The 22,853-nt window shown below is 39.1% G+C and overlaps 1 protein-coding gene across 3 annotated transcripts; it reads right to left on the bottom strand.

Annotated features, from left to right (window-relative positions):
* Positions 1–869: 869 nt before the first annotated feature.
* Positions 870–21,989, bottom strand: LOC103703987 (protein transport protein SEC23 E-like). 3 transcript variants are annotated; one of them, XM_026803405.3, is made up of 13 exons: positions 20,853–21,987; positions 20,504–20,677; positions 13,004–13,165; positions 9,852–9,994; positions 7,783–7,858; positions 7,511–7,683; positions 7,328–7,409; positions 5,865–5,942; positions 5,071–5,232; positions 4,697–4,960; positions 2,683–2,787; positions 2,139–2,291; positions 870–1,217 (listed from the first exon to the last, which is right to left on the bottom strand). In XM_026803405.3, the coding sequence occupies exons 1-12, from the start codon at positions 21,642–21,644 to the stop codon at positions 2,145–2,147; spliced, it is 2,358 nt and encodes a 785-aa protein (XP_026659206.1). In that variant the 5' UTR covers positions 21,645–21,987; the 3' UTR covers positions 870–1,217; positions 2,139–2,144. The 3 variants fall into 3 exon arrangements, with proteins under 3 accessions (XP_026659206.1, XP_008785320.1, XP_008785319.1); XM_008787098.5 differs by lacking the exon at positions 870–1,217 and adding an exon at positions 1,790–2,050; XM_008787097.6 differs by lacking the exon at positions 870–1,217 and having other exon boundaries at positions 1,790–2,291; positions 20,853–21,989.
* Between the last annotated feature and the right edge of the window lie 864 nt (positions 21,990–22,853).

Below are 22,853 nucleotides of genomic sequence, written 5' to 3'. Positions count from 1 at the left end.
TCCTTAGAAGATGGGTAGCTATCAAATAAAATAACTTCACATATCATACGACGCACCGTAAAGGATTCTACTGCTGGATATAGTAGGATAGGCCAAGAGAAAAATGCATGACGGGGATCTCGAAGGGTTCTTTTTCATCCCTCGATGACTAGGCTAGCAGAATTTCTCCGAACAGTCTCTCTAATGGTATCACCTGTGTAATCTCACTCTTTCTTAACTCCCACAGGGTGCAAGGAAGTTCATATGGACCATTGGATCTCAGCCATCACACTTATCTTTGTTCAACAAACCATTACAATTATAATTAGTTGTGACCTAAAAATTCCTCCAGGCCAGCCGACAAAAGAGAATTCAAACGTTGCAGTCAAAACTAGTTGTGACCTAAACTGCCTACTAGATTACCTAGAGAGAGAAAGAGAGAGAGAGAGAGAGAGCAGCGTTCTACATTCAGGCTTCTCAGAGTGGCAGAGGAGGAAGAAGCAAATTCCATGGCTGCATAAATACACATCGTCCTAATTTATCAACCAGCGACGAAGAATATGCATCCTGCGATGCGGCGGAAAATTTTAGGGCACAAATTGGAAAAGGCAGCGGATATCGGGCGCGTCCACTGCCAACTAAAAACTTCAGTTCCGCCGCATGTGCCTCGTAAAAACTTTGGTTCCACTGCATTTCTTTATTTTATCCGAATTCCTAAGAACTGTCCCAGTGTCAGCGAACCTGGGGCAAATCATTTTGAAATGACACCTCGCATGGTCGCATCCCGTGGTCAGCCTTCCGTTTACAGCAGCCCACGAAGAAAACCACACAAGCCCAAAATCTGACGACAAGGAACAAACGCTTCTTTCTTAACCTCCTTACTCCATCCATTTTAGTCACAAACTCCACTTATATTTCTGAGATAAAATAGATGTATATAAAAGCTAGTACATTATAAATATCTTATATTTCCTCTCCTTACCCATTTACTCTACTCTATATGGAAATAATTTATTTATGTGAAAAGATAGAATAATTTAACATTCTTTTTTTCCCTTCTAGTTTATTCCATTTGAGATTTTTTTTCCTCGGACTAAATGTAGCTTTGTGAACGGGAGCTCTGATAACTCCAGGAAGTGTGTGCATGCAGCATACCTACCAAGTCAGTCGCAACAGTCATGCCCATGTCGGTGCTGCCAAGAACTGCCTCGAGAGCACATTATAAGAAGACACCTTTCCTGTACACAAAAAGAAGAATCCTTTCATACAGCCACATCATCTTTTCCTATAAGTCAACTATAATTATCAGGACTAACCACCGTATCACACGTACATTGTAAATTGAAACACCCTTCGATATTGACTCGGTAGAGCAAACCCGCATGGCACAGCCATGAAAGATCTTTGCATTGCAAGGGACTACTTGTTTCTGCCTCAATGCTAAACTACCAATTCAAACACATACTTGCTGCTCCAAGTACATGGATGACCTTACACGTTCTAATTTATTGAGATTCCACCATTTGGGCAACTATAAAGCTCCCCCCCCCCCCCCCCATCTCAATCATAAATTTATAATGCTACTTGTCTGTAGCCATACTACAGAAAATTTCAGAGTTTCAGATTGTAAAAAGCATCCAGAATAAGAAAGTTGTCCAGAAGAAGATGACAACATTGAATTGACATACTCACTGGGCTGGATTTGATCCCACCCTCATCCTGATTTTGACTAGGCTTTCTCCGACCAGAGAGAGAGAGAGACGGGGTGGGGGGGGAGGACGGAAGCAAATGTCACAGGGAATAAAAGGTATGGCCTCGCTCTAAAATTCCAGTCTACAGTATCATAACTCAGATCCGTATACAAAATCCTTTAATATCAAACTTACAAACTGAGATAATGAGTCGCTCAAACCATCCCTCATCTAAGTATATCAAAACAGCCAGCTATCTAATATCTTTGTTCCTGTAAGCTGGATTCATCATCCAACATCAAAAAGATTTGATGCGCAATTATTTCAGTGAGAAGACTGGCTTGACATTGACTATATATGAGGACCAATGTTGAAGAATGCTGGGAAAACAGAGAATAGCTCACACCTAGAATCAACCTCAACCCAAATAAGATAACCAAGTAACAAATAGAAAAAGAATTTGCATACATGTCCTCATGACTGAACAGCCAGCCTCTGAAGATGTTCATAGAATACTTGAAGGCTGACATCGTCTGTGAAGATGATATCAGAGCCTGGAGCCACCTCATGCGCAGAGTTATATGTAGCTGATGGGTTCAACTTTGCCAACAAAAATCTTGCCTGCGGAACATACAATTACAAGTAGGACAATTAGCAGTAAGGCCAAGCCCAGTAGCTCTTTTACAGAACAGAATAAGGACGTAAAAACAATTTCTGGGTGACAATTCATCAGACCTCCTTAACACTAGAGATCCATTACCATTTGAGAAATATCAGTTTATGTAACACCAAGAAACAAGTTATTTATGTTTTTATTTCTGAAATACTGCTTCAACCCCAAAGTTAAGGATTACTTAAGTCAAAGAACGACTGTTATAAGACAAGTCCATCAATTTAAGTAATGACACATCTTGGAGATAGCATGAAAGGAATCATTAAGTATTGCATAACAAGTCAATATCAATGGTCGAGTTAAAAGAGAAGACCAATTTTTTTTAAGAAAAATGCAGACCTGGGAGCCATGTTGATCACAAATAACTAATCTGGGAACAGGAAAACGATCTCTAATGATCATTTGTGCATCATCTTGAGGAGCTTGTAATAGCTGAGCAAAGGCCTGTTAATCACACAACAATATACAAGAAAATTATCCCTAAAAACTCATTTAATGACAGCAAGTTTACTGTCTTTAAAAGAGAACTTGCTCCTCAAACTCTAGCAATTGTAAAAATTGTGTATAGAATTGTCTGAAACAAGAGCACATTATATATAGTTCTCAAAGGAAAGCTGATGCTTCATAATTTATCTATTAACCAGATATCCACTTTTATAGGTCAACATGTAAACTAGATATTTAAAATGATTCACCGGAAAAGAAAGAAGAAAGTGAGGATCCAGATATCAAAACATATATAGTTAAGATTTAGGAAAAGTAATGTGACCACTCCACTGATAAGCATGTGCAGAAACTTGGCAGAATATATTTATATAACGGGTGAGGAGTTGTCTGCAGTGCAGTAGTGCAGACCAATTTCAAAGATAAAAGCACATATAACAACTAAATCAATAATGTGATTAATGGATCTAAGATATAACTAGTGAAAAAGCACCAACAGACAGCATAAACAATAACCAGCCAATTTACACTTTTTGTTAGCTACCGGCTTCATTTTCCACTATTCCTTCTGAACAGGATCAAGTGATCAACCACCATGAAGAGTTTAATTACGATTAAGTACATTTTGCTATAGGGATATAAAGGAGTTAAAATTATAGAAAAGCAGAACACCAGCTATTAATAACCTATTTCAGTATTCCCTCCAGATAGAATTAACAACCATTTTGAGTTCAAACATGATGAAATGCATCATATTTTTAAATCACCAAGTGAGATATATTGTAGTAGATAACACTGATAGCAAGATGAACAAAAGTATGGAGAGACTAAAAATACACCAAAATGACAGAAGGCTAAAACATAAACATGTTTGTAGTCAACTCAGTAGTAGGCAGGATCATCTTGTTCCCTAATGCAATCCTTCTTTCTACTAACTTGCAATAATTATTTGGAAACCCATAATGGCTTATGTGAGACCTTTGGAACCAAAGATGCACCAAAGTTTCCACTCACTAAAACAAGTACATCTTTGACTCTCCAACCTGTTGACAAAGACGAAACTGACGAGTTGCCAATGAAGGCTCTGTTAACAAAGACAACTTTCAAGATCTGGGATTTTATTGGGGAACTCTGCCAGAATCATGGCTTGGGTAAATTCAAAGGCAAAAATTAAGTGTGTGACACAGGTTGTATTATGTGATGTTAGGACATTAAGGAATCAACAATGCATACTAATGTTGAGAGGCCCTTTTACCAAATGTTGGTGGAAAAGAACTATGCAAAGATGTAGAAGCTGCTCACTGATAATGTCCAGGGAGACAGGAAAGCAAAAGGTGATAAGAAGATGGCAGCTCAAGCTACCTGCTGATGATTATGGTCCAAAAATGAATGCTTGAATTTTGTGAACGAAAATGTAGTCTTTGGAGAACATTAGTGGATGGTTTTCCAGGGAAATATTAGGTTATGGGCTGTCTATATGGTGTAGTTAGAGTTAGGGTCTGACTAGAAGACTATGAGAAGTCTATTCTGTTTCCTTGTTTTGGTTTCTTTACCTGTTAGATTTTACGACCATTTGATTGGAGTATAGGTGGAGTGGGTTTTGAGATTTGTTGATATGCAGGGTTCTAATACCTGATTTTTGTGATTAGATTGACGGTGGTACAGCCAGTAATTCTCAAAGAAATCATTAAAACAACAAAATTAAGCTGTAAGACTCTACGACGACTGCTGAAGATCAACATCTCTAACATGACAAAAGGCAGATAAGAATTTACAAATGGTGACCATAAAGCAAAATTTAACACCATGCATCTTCCAACTAATCCAATTGTAACTAAAATGAAATACATTATACACCAGAATTCAAGTATACTGGAGTATGCCAAAATCATAACCACCACCAAGTTACCTGATGCTCTGGCTGATTCTGATAGCCCATGTTGCGCCATTGAGCAATCGTCATACCATGAAAAATAACAACACTAAAATATGTATCAAGCAATAGGATACGGTCTGCCGATATAGATGCTACATCCAACAATGCAGGAGCAGGAGGTGAATTAAAGGAATATGAAAGCAGTGAAGGCTGAATCATGACAACGGAATTGGTAACACTCTCCCGATTCAACAACATACGGAAATAAGCAGTCTCATCTGGACTATTGTTAAAAACCTGCAGCAGGAAAGTCCCAAACTTCAGGAAAATTGCATTAAGCAGTTATCAAAGTTTATAGTAATTTTTATCTAACAAAAAAGTTCATAGTATTTTTTACAATATTTCACCTGTACGAATTGCGAGCGCCGAAGATTAAACATAAATTGTGGAAATATTGAGAAATTTGGATGCAATGTGAAGGAAGCAGGATCATCTTTTCGATAGTCACCAAATCGCGAGCAAAGGCGGATGAGGGATCTGTCCAACCATCGTGTTGCATCAAACTCTTCCTGGAAAGGCAGACAAACCACAATTACTAGGTAAGACCTTTATGATTTGAAGAGGGCCAAGCACAAGTGATCTTTAATGGAAAATGCAAGGATCATATATAGAATATACATTTTAATATTTTGTTCACCATACAAACTAGGACCAACCTATTCTAGTTTCACAACCTATACACAGACATAAGGTAATAAAGTTCTAAGCTGATAAATGTAGACATACAAAACAGTGAAACACTAAGTGGACAAATCTAGAAAAATAGAGCATAACTTTGTGAACGAAATGTTGCAGATATTGGGTAAACATTTTGTTCACCATACAAGCAGGACGAACCTATTCTAGTTTCACAAGCTATACACGGACATAAGGTAATAAAGTTCTAAGATGATAAATGTAGACATACACAACACTAAGTGAACAAATCTAGAAAAATAGAGCATAACTTCATGAACAAAATGTTGCAGATATTGCGTAAATATAGAACATTTGTGGATGCACCGAAATTGTTGCTGATAATAAAGATCTCAAATTCAAATATAAAAAATAAATTTTATAAGCCCAAAAACTGAAGTCGATTTCTTGGGAAGTGTCTTGTATTAAACCATGCAAACATAGCTATGTGAGATCGGTAGTTCACCTCCATCTCCATCTTCAAGGATATATATCTTGCTAAAACAACAGCTGCAGTTTCCTGGTCAAACCCTTCAACCAATTCCTGCACATGTGGTAATTTTTCACAGCAGTCATGTAATCACGAATGTAATGTATTTCAATATGCAGAAAGATATAGTTGGGTAACAGAGAAGCCTATTTTTGATAGACGTGGAAAGATTCTTTAACATATTAGCTGAAAAGTAAATCAACAATCATGTAACCTTGAAAACTTGGTATCATTTACTTGTTCCAGTCTTGCAAAACTTCCTAAAAACCTCTCTCCAACATTACACACTCACCCAGGCAACAAATTTGCTTCTATTATATGCATGCTGATCCATGTACAAGTTTGATCAACATGTTAAAGATGCGGCACATTAACAAATTAAGAAAAATATGGCCCAAAATCCATATCCTAAAGGCAAGTAAACCAAACTCTCCATCGCTTAAGACTGTTACTAGATTAAATTTGCAAGGCGGAGGATTGTAATTCAGCAACACCTCCAAGAAAGGTTGGGAAATAAGCGTAAAAAATGATGCAAATAAAAACTAAGGCAACCTTTTCCTATGGTGGTTTGCACTGTTAAACATGACAAGCGTTAATTTTGTTTCTTCAACTTTCACTGTGAGCAACTTATGTAAGACTAAGTGGGCCCAGGCTGACCTGAGATATAATGTAAGTCTACTTTCAGACCAGGCTTAAGCAAAGGAAAATCAGGCTCAGGGTTAAACCGCACCTACATAGAAAGACCCAAATGATTCCAGAGAAAGGATTGGGCCACCCTTGGCGCAGATGTGACCCTACCCACAAATCCAAAACTGAATATATGCATATGCCACATATATACTGACAGAACGCTTATTATTTATGATAACTACCCTCCTCTCTCTTCCCTTCTCTCTAATGCAAATAAATACAGCAGTAAATCTAAAAATAAAAGCGAGCACATTAATCAATACTCTCTCATTACACAATCAATAATAACCCCTCTTCCTCGACTCCTCTCCTCTTGACCCTTATCTTTGTCTTGCCATTGCAATGTCCTCATGGTCCACTACTGGGGCCCTTCCACACAAAAAACCCAACCCCGTCCTCATTCACATGCCAAGCTCCAGCAGCCATGTCTCCAAGGCCAGCCCCCACCAACATGTTGCCCACTGTCTTAGACCTCATAAGGCCACCACCTCCATAATTCATCCACCTAGCGCTAATTTAATTAGGTATGATTATATATCCATTAGTCTATACATACAAGATAGAAGTATTCATCAATATGGAAATCAAGCAGATCGTATGATGATGAAAAAGCAAAGACAGGAACAAGCTCTACAGTATATATCAAGTCAGGGTTGCATAAACTTTGAAACAAAACTCAATTATCATGGATTTTCTGATGTACAGTCAGAGAAATATAATGAAAATATAATAAAAAATTCATAACTAACCTCTGTATTGGCAGAACCATCCACCCATCTCCTAGTGACAGTTGTAACTCGTAGCCTCATTTGACCTTCAGGATTCTGATAGCTGCAGGAAAATGATCATTATATCTTCAACTGATAACATTCACCGTGACAATTGAAGACTACCAAAAGGAAAAATATGTCCCAAAGGAAGTTGCACCATACTTTGTCAAAAACTGTATGTATAATTGTGGATTTGTACTTCCTGGCTGGCTTGACCGTTCACTTGGTGATATATCAAAGAAGGCGGTCAAACAAGTACTCCTATCGAGACCACACATCCTCCATGAAGTCGTATTTCCCTGGCCTATGATTGTATCAGCACAAAGAGCTCCTTTCTGCAAGTGTCACAACATTCAGCAATATTGATTAGACAACAGAAAACATAGAGTATATAATAAAATCATCCAGTAGCACTGAGACTTAAATTGGACAACCTTTTCCAAAGACGTACACGGTCCAATAACTCCCTGAATTTTGATGTCTTTGGAACAGTTGATCTCAAGTGTACCACTGGAATAAAAAAATAACATTCAGCATTAATACATATATGCAACCATCATAGGATGTGTACATGAGCAACAGAGTCACCAAGTTAATGATTAAGAAAAATGGTACAGAAACAGAAGCCATAGCCCTGAAAATGAGAGATGCTTTCCATGCAGAATATAGTTAGGTACAATGATAATGCTGGCAAAACAAATTTCTGAGAATACTGATTACTGGTAAGATTTTGCATGAATATTGAACAAAATGTAAACTATGTGCTTCGCTTAGCCTTTTGCTGGTTCTTAGATATCTATTTATAAGAGAACATGTGTAGGTATCACCATGGTCATTCAGCCCTGATATGTACAAAGATGTGAGCTAAATCCTTTCTATAATCCATATCAGGATGTCCAGCAAGGCTTACTATTATCTCAACAGGACAAGTGTATGATTGTGCACTGTTGAATTATAAGAAAACAATATTTATTTTATCAAGAGGGAAAAAAAGGAAAACAAAAACCAAATAAAAGACTCATCAATTTAGTGCTTATCACCTTGAGAGCACCATAGCTTACTCAATTACTGGAAGTGTCAAAAAACAGTACTGAAAAATTAGATCTTATTGAAGAAAGATAGAGGATTTCCACAGAAAGTACAAAAAGACTTCACTGCACAATCAATTTGCCCTGCTAGAAACTCATCAGTGTTACCTAAACACTTTGCATAGGTGCAAAGCGTCCAAGTGTCCTCAAGTATTGGGCAAGGCAACCTCCAAAAAACAAGGCACGGGGACACAGCATATACAGACACATACATGTGTATATAGTGTATGTGTCTCTGTGTGTAGCTATTTGTATACCATGTACACACGTATGTAGTGTGTCTATTTTTGATCCTTATTCAAAAAAGGGAGAAACTATGAATGATATATAAAAATGCGAAACTTCAAACTATATATGCTATTTAAAAAAAAAAAAAATGGTGTAGCCACGAATTTACAAGTTGTTTAATTTATTTTCTAGGTTCATTTAAGATGTGTTGAATACTCAAAATGCTAATTAATTGTAATATATTTATATTTAAAATATAATGACATTTTGCTTAAGCATTCGTAGAACATTTTGCTTAAAGTGTCTAGAAAAACTTAAGGATACTTCACTGAAAGTGTTTGGCACTAAAAACTAAGAGTTCCCTGCATGACACTCCAAAAGAGTGCCAAGCATCGGACACTTTTTGTTAACATCATCAGGACACTTCAAAGTGGAGTCTCCACCCATGTCATGCCATATCCTACCACGTCCAAGTATCCAAAAGTATCAACACTTCCGTACGGCTTAAAAATGTAGTATCCCAGTAACATAGAAAGTCAAAGTACAGGTGAATAAAAGAGCATTGGCATGATAGTCAATGAGCATAGACAAGAACAATGATATAACATATTGAACACCTTTCAGGCACATAATTGTTAAAACCCTGAGAGAGAGAATAAAGAATGAATACATTACAAAAAGGTTTGAGGGTCACAAAAAGAGGATAACCAATGTTGATATGTGCAGGCAGGAGATTGCATTGATTAGGTCATATACATATAGATAATGGGGATGGACTAAAGACAACTCAGAAAGAGGTGGCAAACGAGAATTTATAAAGCAATTTTTGTCTGCATCACAATTTTTTGAGGACAAATGACTCAGCAAGATACACCAAAGATTCAAATCTCAAGGATCCATAATGTATCGATCACCAGCAAGTATGGAATGATCCTCGATATAGAGGTGATATGCTTCGATACAAATGAGCTAAAAAATTTAAAAGATACAGGGTGTATAAGGCACGACAGAGGCTTGGGTCACCGACACTAAAAGGATGACATTTTATGCTTATGCATGTGGAGTGAATTTTACAATCATCATGCCCAAGTATATATAATCATATCAAATTAATTTCCAATGCATAGAGCTAGGAAAGACTGCTATCTAACTAACAAACCACTGGCAGGCAATGCAGCACAACTCACTTAAAAGAAAGACCAAGAGATTGTTCACCATCCTCAAAAATTCGCTTGAAAGAGTCTTTAAAGACTGAGTGTCCAAAACTTTCAGCCAAAACAACAAGACCACCTGTTCTTTCAACAACAACTTTCATTTCTGCAACCCCAACCTGGACATAAATATGATGGTGCCAGAGCACATGAGATAAGTGTTATCTTTATTTATTTAGAATAGCATTGAAATAAATCAAGAGCAGCAATTACTTTCACATGAACAAATTTTAGTAAAAGGAGAAGATTACCAAGTGCATCTCTCTATAAGTGTGTGCGCGGCCATGCATGTCTGATAATTGTAAGATAAGAGGGGCTCACTATGTGTGTCAGCTAATTAATTTAGAAGTTTCAAACATTTAGACACCCATGGCAATTAAGCACTTACATGCTTGCACCAATGTAATCTTCAATCCATGTTACAATACCAATCTCAAACAAAAATAACAGGCGAAGAATGCAAAGTTGCATATTTTCCGGTTGGCACTGCATGGAATATTCTTTAGTTTCTCCAAAGCTAAATTTTTCACTAGAGATATCTATTCAAAGTTCCGTAGTGTTTTGCAATCGTATGTGCCCCAAGAATAAATTCTTTAATCTGGTGAAAATCATCTATCCTACTTATAATTTCCCTGCCATATTTACTGGAACTCAAGGTAAGTTAATGACATATAAATATAAGAAATGTCGGGCGGGCCAGTACAGTACAGGTTCGGTGTCGTACCGACATACGGTATGCTTGGGCACGCCCAATTTTTTTTAGCTTTTCAAGTTTGATTAATTTATAATCAATTTTTTTCAACTTTTTCAATGATTTTAAGTATAATTTGATGTCTTTCAATTTTTTTTTTTGATATTTTTATGATCCCGATATAACCTAAATGATGCATCTTTTTATTTTAAAGTGATATAAAACATAAAATGATTAGTGAGATACTACATGCTATAAAAAGCAACATTAAATATCCTAAATCAACTAGTAAGATAAAAAATATAAAATAATACAATCAATTACATATATTTAAAGTACAATATACATATCGATATCTAAAAATATCATCAAGTGACGATGTCTCACGTAGATATCTGCATCATTAGCATAGTCAGGAGGCACATCAACCCACCCCTCTGATTAAGCGATGTAATCTTATATGTTCATCCCATAAGGAACGCGCTCTGGGTTATAAGTACTCTCAGATCTCTCGTTGAAGCTCTGGCTCTAAGAGGTATCCTCTGGCTAATAAAACGACTGTGAAGGAACTCATCTGAATAAACCGGCAGCAAAATCCGACTAGTAAGATGCTCTGGATTGCGTAAAGTAATAGCCACCGAAAGATGCTTCAGACGCACCATATCTATATCTATATCCGTATAGGTCATAGGCTGTCTGTGGCTGCGGACAATAAGATCTAGTATACAACTCGAAATCTGATACGTCTATAAATCCTATTCCATATGCGAGGTCATCTGCAGCTACATCGTGTCCTTCTGGACCTTGAGGAATCCATCTCCTATGCAATTGTATCCTCGCGGGCTCTACCAAATCGTGCAAAGACTTGGATACAATCTTGTATAGCATGATGGTCCATTCGAAAATCTAAACTCTAACTACATTTCTTCAGCAAAGACTTGGATACAATCTTGTATAGTTTAGCCAACTAGCTAGCAGGCATTTCTAACTTTCCGTAACTATGACATCGCCCCTTCAAGAAATGAGAAAGATAAATATTAAATCTATGCCCCCACCATATAGTAGAGCATGGCATTCATTCTTCAACCCCAAAGAATTCTTCATCATATGCCAAAACCTCCAACTAAATCTACAAAGAAACCCATGGCCTACTTGCTCTCCTTCTTCACAGCAAGTACCGCTACCACCACCCTTAGTTAATCATCGAATTCTTCTTCCAAGTCTCAATTTCTACTCTATTTCAACCAAAAAGGATCTAATTTCCAGTATCTGGCCTTCACATTCTTTTGACTCCAACAAACTAGAAGAAATTTCAACTTACCCATTATGTTGCTCATCATTAAATCCACCGATTACTAATGTCAATTCCTCTATGACTATTACATCTAAATAACTGATCATTTTATGGAAAGCTGATACATATATCCTCCTCTAACTAAATCAGTTTGAACCTTCACGTCCATGCCATAATTCCCTTTTTCCTCTTCCACAAACCTAGATAGGGCCGCATATGGATTGGATTGACCCACTTCCGATTTGGAACCAACTCAAAAATAATCTGGCCCAATTTGAACCAGAGTTATTCAGAGAAGGCTTGCTTTGAAAAATATGACCTGCTTTCAACATGGATTAGACTTAGATCGCTAAGTATCTCAAACCAACCCTAAATTAATACATTATGAATTCACAATCCTCTTGAATTTAAGAAATTATTTTTAAATCTAATGTAGGTAGTTATTTTGTGTAGTTGGTTATAATTTATATATGGTTGCCAATCAAATATTATATGGAATAAATTGTTAATAATGTCCAAATGTTGTTAATTGATATTTTATTATATGTTTATGATATAATTAGATAATCAAATTGTACTATGGTTTGCATTGTAATATCCTTGACCTGTTCTGATCTTAAACTAAATGGATCAATATTTAAAAAAAATATATCCTTGAAACTTGAAACATAAACCCAATCTGCTTCAGCCTAAACAGGAACAAGTTAGGATTGGGTTCAATTTGTTTACCCGATCCAACCGCCCACTTGCAGCCTAATCCTTGAAATTTCACAGGTTATTTTTAATATTTTCACCTATTTAATGAAATTGCATTACAATGCCACCTTCGGCGGTTCAGCCAAAAAATAAATGCCTAAGTGCTCATTGTCATCACAGTTTAGCAGCTTTTTTTTAGCTATTTTGTTCACCATCAGTAAGTACAATCACATAAGTTTAGGTTAGGACTCTGATTCAACCCTTCCATTTTCTAGCAGTACAAACTGTTTTAAGCTAATATGACATATCACTATATTCCTATAACATATAACCAACAGTCATATTTGTCACAGAACCAAATTCATCAAAAAAATGTAAGGGAGCATGTTATCGTAAATATAGAAAATTTGGAAAATAACTGCTAAAAGAACCAAAGGTTACACAAACCTGATCAAGTGCAGAAGCAAAAAGGTCCAAGACATGGCCCTGGTTAACCAGCTGTTTGGCAAGATTATCATAAAATTTAACAGCTTTGTGGAAATGTGAAGCTGCATCTTTGTCAAGATCTTTATGTGAACGTACTGGCTCTGACAAATCTTTTGACACAATCTGCAAAATAAAAACAAATTAAGCCCCAAATATTATAGCGGATTAGACAACAGCAACATAAAAAATATATATCTGAGGTACAGAAAAAATGTTCTTTTAACAAAAATATCTTAAAAACAGCATGCATGTTAGCATCGGACATATACAACAGGCCTTCTTGTCTAGCATCTTTGGACATAGAAGTATACACTTGGTAAAGAAATTGTGTGAATACGTTATAGCACAGCTCATCCATTGAAATATCTGCTAATCTCTAACGTACTTGAGGGATCCACCTCAAGTAGGAAGGTGAAAAACCAAGTCCATCATGATATTGAACTAATTGAAATTTGTTCATCAATCAATCTGAAACTGAGTAGGTATGCTTGTAATATGAAGGCATCATTTCTTAAACTCTAAGAGAACAGCATTGTAGTTTTAATTTTTCAATAGATAATTAATACAACTCTCAAACAGTTAAACAGAACCAAAAACCTGACCAGTTTTAACCCTAGCATGAACTAAAACTGTAAAATGAATGAAATAAAGCATAAAGAACCAGAAGAACTTGAAAACGGATATTGTACCGGTACCGATAGGCGTACCGGTACCAATAGGTGTACCGGTCGCCTACCAAACCGATACGGTTCCGGTTCGGACCGGTTTGAACCGGTACCAAACCGACAGTGCTCGGACGCAGATCCCCACTTGCGCCCGCGTAGGCGCGCTGCCCTGCGCATAGCTGGTTCGCACCGGTACTGGGCTTGTACCGCAGGGACCGGAACCGTTTTTCACGTTGGAACCGGACCGATCCGGTACAGGCTGAACTGGCCAATACGGGCCGATTCAGCATACCATGGTCCAACAAGAGACTTGGATTCAAACGTGCAGCCAAATATCCGATTTAGCAAGAGGAAAAGAACAAGATACATGAATACAAAGTGTTCGGCTTTGTATATTTGAAGATTTTACATGAAAACAACAAAGTGTTCTTTAAATGACATGCCTGAGTTTAAATATTCCAATGACTGACTTTCCATATGTGTACTGAGATGTGTGTGCGAATAATGCAGTGGTTCTTCCATAAATGTTAAAAAATGGCCACAAGATATACCTTAGTCCAATCCCAATATTCAAAATCTACAGTAAAAAATTTGACAAGTTCAAAGTATCTAATGCATATCCAACAAGCCGATAAATATTAACATGGATTCTTCAACATGGACACCATAGTCTGCTTAACACCTACTGCTGCTAAAAACTTGTGATGGTTGCTCAAGTGCATGGGCCAACTAACTTATGTAAATCAGGCATGTATTGGGTGAAATGAGCACATATGTATTCCGTCAAATGTGTTTTTGCAAGAGGCACATCCTTGATTTTATTCCTAACCCCCTATATAACTAAATTTAGACACTAAAAAGGGGTAAAGAACGTCTCGAAATCTGAGATCTAGTTTTTGCAGATATTTTTGCATTATCTAGACTTTAATATGCTTCACATGACATTTTGGCTAGTTACCATAGATCAGTCCTTAATGATTGAAAATAACAAACAATTTTATCTATATTTTTTCTAAGTATACTAAGAGAAAAGAGATAAAATGTAACAATAGCGTCATATTTTTAGACCAGGCAAATCTAGATCGAAACATGGAATTTACTGCACAAGAGGGAAAAAACAGTGTTTCAAAATGCAGTTCATGTGGCTGCATATGAAGACAGCCTGGTGAGGCACCACACTGGGGCTGGACCACAAATTGAGCCATCAGGCCCTTCCCAGCAGGCTTATGTGGCACAACCAAAAACGGATTGTGATGGTTATGGATGATAAGTCACTTCATGAGGTAGAAGATTGACTTTCGAGTGTTTTCTTGAGAATTAGTAGCTTAAATACACATCTTGTCTAATAGCCAGGTGCTTCGAACTTAGTTATAAGATGTGCATCCTTGTTGCTTGTTTTTCATTTGATAATTCACAATTTGCTGCATTGGTGTATCTGAAATTTGAGTATAGTTTGCAGGGAAACATTGTTATTCTCGAAGTTAAAATATCATATTATACTAAAACAAGCTCACAAATAGGTTCAGATGTGTACACTTTAATCTTCTTTTCTTTCTGATAATTTACTTATTTATTATGAATTTTGACTAATTTTAATCTAACTTTATGAGATCTATTTATTTTAAAATATTAGAATACCAACTTCATAGGTGCCCAAATATGCATCCATATACCGCATATGCACTATGTGGTACCTCAATTGCCCAGATACCACACCTGCTTTTTGAAACATCGAGAAAAATGGGAATAAAAATGATTAAACTTAAATTTTAATGCTTCTACAATCTCTTAAGGAATTTGTATTCCCAACATATACAGGTCGTGATAATTAGAATAACAAGAATCTCTGATTGGTCTAAGACATTGAATAAAGCAAACTAATCATGACCAAGAAACAAAATTTTAACTAATGAAAGCAAGCCATGAGAACTTAGTTTGGAATAACTGATTTGATGCTTCTAATTTACACATCACAGATCATCTTAAAATCATGGATTATAAAGTTGAAACAAGTACCTGATTCTCAAGTTATAGCTTATGCAATTTCTAGCTATTATTATATCTAAAAATTTGATTCAAAGAAGGACTAAACTTAAAGACTCTTCCAAATCTAAATCACACCATTTTGCTTCCGCTATGTACATCGCATGCGAAAATCCTCTTTGTGAACTCAACTTTCATCACATACCATTGACTTGCCACAACCAAATGGGCAAGACCAAATTTGGGTTAAAAGACAGCTGGTTCATCACAAATCCATCATTGGACAAGATCTTGGATCCTTAAAACATGGTAACATGTATATATCATATATGGTAGCCACCTGTTAATCAAAAACATGGGTCTTGTTTGACAATTGGTCTTGCAAAAGATGCAACTCATTCGGACTATCTATGCCTAGATCCTCGACAATATTAGAACCTCCACAATATGTGTCATTCTGCATGCAAGCCTTCCATTATTATTTGTTTGATTGTTGTTTGATGCATCTTGCCACTAAACTCAAGACATGTAAACCTTCATGTTGTTCTTTAACAATCTAATTTTAGCATTTATTCACCATGTATGTCATGAGTAGGCCATCAAATGGGGCTTAATACAAATAGTCCTAAAGGTCGGTACTAAGTCATAGCACAATAAAATGGCTAGTAAACCTACTTTCGTAGTTTTGACTACAGGTCGCCTATGCAAATCCAACCCAACCCACCCAATCCGATCTTGGGAATTCAAGTCAAGCCCAACGAGCCACTGGCTCAAAAAAAAATCAAGCCCTAATTAGGATTCGGGTCAGACTCGGGCTAAGCCAAATAACCAAAGGCTTAGCCCTAACCATTCATATAATATAAAATATTAACATGTTTATATATTTATATTTATACAAAATATCCCCTCCCAACCTTAACTCTAATCTTAAATCCCCATGGCCTCCTACTTTCCTTTTTTCCTCCCTCACCACCCAATGCTCAGGATTGCTGCCACCAAATTTTGTAGGACGACACCACCCAGGCATTGCATCCCAACACCCATGGCAGTGATTTTCCTATCCCATCCTAGTTTGCATCCTATCCTGGTTTTGTCTCAACACTAAGGATGGTGCCTCGTCTCGACACTGAGGGTGGTGGGATGACGGGGCATCCCACAAGGATTCAAGTCAAGGTACGCCATATCAGCCGGAATCGGACGGATGGAACATACCATACCGTACCGGTTCGGTACTGGTACCCAATACGGATGATGCACCAATATTCGGTCTGCTAAAAAAAATCGTACCATACCGTATCGACACTATGTTAGTATGGCACCAGTATGGGGTCCGGTACTGAGACAGCAAACCTTGATTTAAGTCCTCGTCATCCACCCCTTCTACCCCTCTCTCCCTCCCTCCAATCACATCCACCATTGTTGGAAACAAATCCCAATCATATCATTCTTTCTCTCTCCTTCCAATCCCCCTTAATTCCTCCCTATTCCTTAACCCTTTGTTTCTCGCTTCTCTTCAATGCTCCATCTCGGACACTTCACCCAATCTCTCCTCTTAAACCTTTGCCCTCTATTTTGCTACTGCAATGGATTAAGATTTCTCGAGCTGGTGAGGTAATACTTCGATGTCGGACTTTATATCTGGGTCGAGGTCCACCTCAAGCTTGAGAAATTAGGCCCCGAAGCCAGCTAGGCCAAGCCTGAGCCAGACAAAACTTTGTTGGTACCATGTTTTGGCCAAGCTCAGCACAACTGACGCACAAGTCCAGTCATCCTCTTCTTATGATATCAAAAGCATGTCTTCTGACTAAAGACCAGAAATTTCCGAAGAGAAGTCACTCAAACTCACGGTCCAAACTAGGAATCCTACATATTTAATGCCAGGTAACATACTTTAGATTGGCACTTATTAAATGTATCAACACATGGTATTGATTTTAAAAAAAAATAGATCTAGAAAAAATGAGACAAATGATGGATTGGATTGGACAATCAATCATAGGGGCAATACTTAAGCCCACATATACCTATATCGAAGCATGAAATCCATCAAGTAGGAGGGGGAAAAGGAGAGGGTTATTAATTAGCTTTTCATAGGTCATCTTCAGTCTCATTAGGATGGCCTCATCCCTATTTTTATGAACCACCATAACCCTAAAAAATCTCACTTATACTAGCATTGGTCAACCATAACAATCTGAATTTGTAAACTAAATTTATGAGTAAAGAAATAATAGAAGGAATGTATCTTTCAAGATCCACTAAACCATGCCGAACTGATTGGTTCGAGGCGTCCCAAATCAGACCGATCGGTTACCAGCATGGTTCATCCCATCGGTTCAAAATATATAACTTTTTTTCGTAAATTCGAATTGAAGTTAGCAAGTGGTTTGCCGACTTCACTCAGAAAAAAGTTGGCAAACCATTTGCCGACGTCAACTCGAAACTTATAAAAAGAAAAAGGCATCCCTATTTTAAAGCAAAATAAGGACAACCCCCTATCGATGAGGACTTTCAAGCCCTCACTCTCTCTCTCTCTCTCCTTCTCCCTTTTTCTTCTCTCCAGCTCTTCTTGTGCCAGTACATTCCTGAACGGCATGGCACAGACCTATACCGTGTCGAATAGTCACTGGCCGATACCCCCTCTGGTACTGGTTCGGCGAACCTTGGACTATCTTTCATCTCCCATCATAACACATGCGCCATGGTAAACTTAGTACAAACAATCACCCTTCATGCTTCTAGCATATCCATAATGGATGTCAAATTGTATATTAGAAAGCCAAAAATTGATCTCAATTCTCAAGTCTTAATATATGAACCCTGAAAGTTATTACTATAACTAGATTTAAAATAAACAAACTGAATTATAAACTAAGACTACCTAAACTATCACTTTAATTAATCAGGATGACCTAACCCTCTCATATATAAAGGTCATGATTTCATATGTTTGAATTAAAAATACTACTTTGAGTATAACCAAAAAGAAAGAAAAAATAGTTTAAAGAAAATAACATGTAGAATAACCCCAAAACCTTGTAATCCACACATACTCCTTTATAGCCTAACCACCTGAGAATTGTGTTAAAATAATAATATCTGATTCTGATGTACATGTTGTATAGCATTTCATCCGTGGTGCTACTTGATAGAGGAAAAAATGGGTCATCCAGCCCACAACTAAAAGGCCGCCCAGTTTCGGCCCATTTAACACCAACGACAATCGGATGAATCTTCACCTCGGCCCAGGGCCAGCTCGTGCTCAGAACTTCGCCAAAAGCTGCACCAACTCCGGACGTTCGCCGACCAAGTTCAGGGTGCCTCCAGACAAACGCCGACCCATCCCGACCAAAGTTCGGGACGCTAAACCCCCAGCAATACGCTCCGATCCTCGAGCTCGAAACGCACCTCCGAGCACACCCCGGAACCCACGAAACCTAGCTGCTCCCAGTATTCGCCAGGTCGACCTCGTCAAACACATGACGCGACTACTTAACGAGCATAACCTCGTCAGCGATCGCACCCATGTCATGTCTCCATAACCAGCTAACAGCAGTCAGACGACACCCTGCCTACTCCAGCCATACCAACACCCTACCGTTCTCAAAAACGGATTGTAACGCACGTCACCAGCCAACCTGAACTGCGCGTCATCCGGCTCAGAGCCATGCCTCCTCATGATGGGGATTGACAGTACCTTCGTCACCCGGGCTACTAGCTCGGTCAGGTAGTTTTTAGGGGACCTTTTCTTGGCTAGACCAAATATACCCCACTCTAACTTGATCGTCAGAGGGCCCTCACCGGAAATACTGGTAAGATTTTGTGCAGATCCACAGCTGTCGCGCAGGAGGCGGCTCCCGTCTTCCCCTTTCCAGTACCGGCGGCTCCCTCGGCTTCATCAGCGTGGTCACCCTCGAGCCAGATTTGAACCACAACACTACTTGTTGGCCCAAAGCGGCCAACTTACGAAGCATTAAAATCCTAAGAAGAAGAAAAGGTTCTCTTGATCCATGAAACAAAAACTAATTTTCATTGATGACCATTAAGTAAATCATGGATATCCACCTCACATCCAGAGGCATATTTTTATAATTCACAATAATAAATCATTAGAGTTTTGCACCACAGACAATTGTCTCATTAAAGGTTGGGCCATGTACCTCTTCTGTATTGCAACATGCAAGTACTATAAAGGCTCAATTACAGCAGAACATTTTTATAAACCTAACATAAAATTCCTACCATCAAATATTAGCAAGCATACTACACTAACCTAGGAAATTGACATCAAAGCTGAGTAGTCAACTTTAACCTATCTTGCTAACAATTTTATTCACAATATCATGAAAGGTGGATTTAAAAACCAAAAAAAAGCCTCCATTGAAGCATTATGAATGCCCAATGTGCTGAGCAGTTTGCCACTTCATCAGAGCATGATATTCCATTGCACTCGGCTACAAAATTATACCATAATCCCAAAATGTATAGGCATATTTGCAGCCCACCTCCAGAACTTGCCTCATTCATGAGAGTGAACATTCTCGAGTAAAGATATTGACTGTAAATATTTTCATCAGCTAAAATCCTAAAATAAAAGGCCTAAAAGACACGAGACAGCATAACTGATGCAAGGTCTTGAAAATTTTGTTCCAATTCCATGACTTCTAGCATTGGAGGTGGAAAGTATTGGACAAGAAGTAGCTAAAGCATGTTGCACTTATCCCGAGCTCCAATTGAGACTAGGGCAAGTCAAAAATAAATTTGGACGTCGAAAATCAAGAATAAATTGCATCAACAAACTAGGAACAATTACCATTCCAGGGCCCTCCGTACATGGCCCGCCGACCAAAGCTATGATGCGAGCCCCAGTACCGGGAATGCATGCTCCCAATAAGCCAGCCGCAACACTGAGAGCAACCCCAGTGCACCGCAGAGCCCGGTTTCCAGCTTCCACAGGCCACTGATCCGTCTGCAGCTCATCTAACAGCTGTAATAAAAGGCACAAACCAATCTTGTTCTAAGAAAAAGATTTTTTTTTACCGAAAATAGTTAAAAAGATTGCCCGCGAGTCATTTCCTCGGGCATGCAGACCCAACATAGAGAGATCAACAGCCAGACAGCAGTCAATTTTGGAGGGGAGGGAGATGAAAGAAGAATCGTACCGCATTAAGAGCGTATTCACAATCGGAGGCCGGGAGCAGGAACCTATTGACGGACCCGGAAGGAAGCAATCCGTTGGCTTGGAGCCTCGCTTTGGGGTACCCAGAGGCCCCTGCAGTACCGGGGCGAAGACCGGCAGCGGAGAGGCCAAGCTGATCCAGGATCTGCTCCTTGGAGATCTCTTTGGTGCCTCGGAAGACGTAAATCTTGGACAGATCGGAGAAGCCGAGCTCGTACAGGTAGACCTGGGTGCCGAAAGTAACGAGGCCGACGAGGGCGTGGTCGGGGAGGAGGCCGATGGCGCGGCGCATGGCGGACTTGACGAATCCCAGCTCCTCCTCGATGAGGCAGGTGTCGAGAACGAAGAGGAAGACGGGTGGCGGGATGGCGGCTGCGGCGGCGTCGATAGGCGGGGGGGCGTACTCGACGGTGGTGCACTGGGGATAGAGCTCGCCGGGGACGTTGGTCTCGCTGATGGCGGCGTAGTGCGGAGGAAAGTGGTTGCGAGAGAAGCAGAGGGGGCAGATCCAGATCTTGGCGGCGAAGTCGACGCGGGCGAAGGGGTTGAGGACCGCGGCGCAGGGGGGCTTGCACCGAAGTGGAGCATAGGGGAGGACGAGGAGGGAGGGAGATGCCCGGATCGGGGCGATGGACGCCGCCACGGGGATAACGCACTTGCTCGCCTCCACCTTCGATCGGGGCCACGCGTTCCACGTCATGCGGACGCCGTCGGGGCCATCGGGGTCCACCGACGCCGCCGCTCCTGCGACGCCCCCGGCCAGGTCCTCCGCCATCGTTGCGGTGGTGGTGGTGGATCAATAACGGGTGATCGCTCCGGCTGCCGCCCCGGTTATGGCGGGGAGGGAAGGGGAGCGTTGGAGAATTGGGTTGGGGGAACTCTCGGGTGGGCGGCGGGGATTTTATTTGGATCCAGGTCGGTGTCGTCCGCTCTGGTAGACTAACTCCTAATTGCTCTAAATTGCGCAAAAAAAAAAAAAAAAAAGCGATACTACCACCGCGGGACCGGATAATACCTACATTCATCGAATTGTTGAAAGCTCGGCGATTTTGTTTTCCGAAAAAAGGGTCAATATTATCTTTTTAATTAAAAAGAAGAGCTTGAAATATTGTGATCTTGCGGAGCTTTCAAAGCATCTCATGTACATTATGAAGGAGAACAACTTGCCAATCAGGCAGCCGACTTGTCAGAGAACGTGACAAGCATAGTGGGATGAATTGCATTTTTCTTAAATTTGGGATTTTTATTGAATAATATATTAGCTTGTTATACGCTCGTTTGTTGCTAAAGTAGCCAGTTATGCTAAAAAGAACAAGAAATGCTGAGAGGTTGTGCGACTCCCTAGAAGGCTATATATTTTGGGGACACTGACTTATTTCATAATATTGCTTGCAAGAGCCGTTAGTTTAACATTGATTTGTGACAGTTTTTTCCGATGCTGCTCATTCTGTTCCAGGATTTGGAGGAAAAAAGATAATCGGCCACACTTTTCGACGCTGCTCCTTCTATACGAGGATTCTATACGGGGATTCTATACGGTACTCATTCTATTCTAAATGGTTATTGAGATTCGTGATCACACATAAATCCACGTGTCCAACTCTCTATCAACCAAAGCTTGATGAGCGAAAGCTCCACGAGCATGGATTTTTTTAAGTTCTAACATTTAGAATTATGATTTGGGTTCAATTATTTAAAATCACTTGATATTGAAAATGCTTGTTAAAACTACATATTAATAACAAATTTGGGCCTCATAGACCTCTGATTAATAGAGAAGTGTCATATTAAATGATGAAATGGTTAGATATGATAAATCGAGATCATTTAGCATAATGTTCTAGAATACATCTATAAAATGACACTGTAGGGAATGAAGGGAGCCATCAGTTGGGTTCTAATGCTTTTGAGGCAATCGGACCCTTCCATATCTAGTTAAGGTGAACTTTCAGGGCACTTTCGCCGGGATGGCGTCGATGGTACC

Source organism: Phoenix dactylifera, chromosome 6, assembly GCF_051530095.1.
Source record: "Phoenix dactylifera cultivar Ajwa chromosome 6, Ajwa_hap1_PhDact_Kaust_v1.1, whole genome shotgun sequence".
Classification (NCBI taxonomy): Eukaryota; Viridiplantae; Streptophyta; class Magnoliopsida; order Arecales; family Arecaceae; genus Phoenix; species Phoenix dactylifera.
The sequence above is the reverse complement of the archived record's forward strand: the minus strand, read 5'-3'. Positions and strand labels throughout refer to the sequence as shown.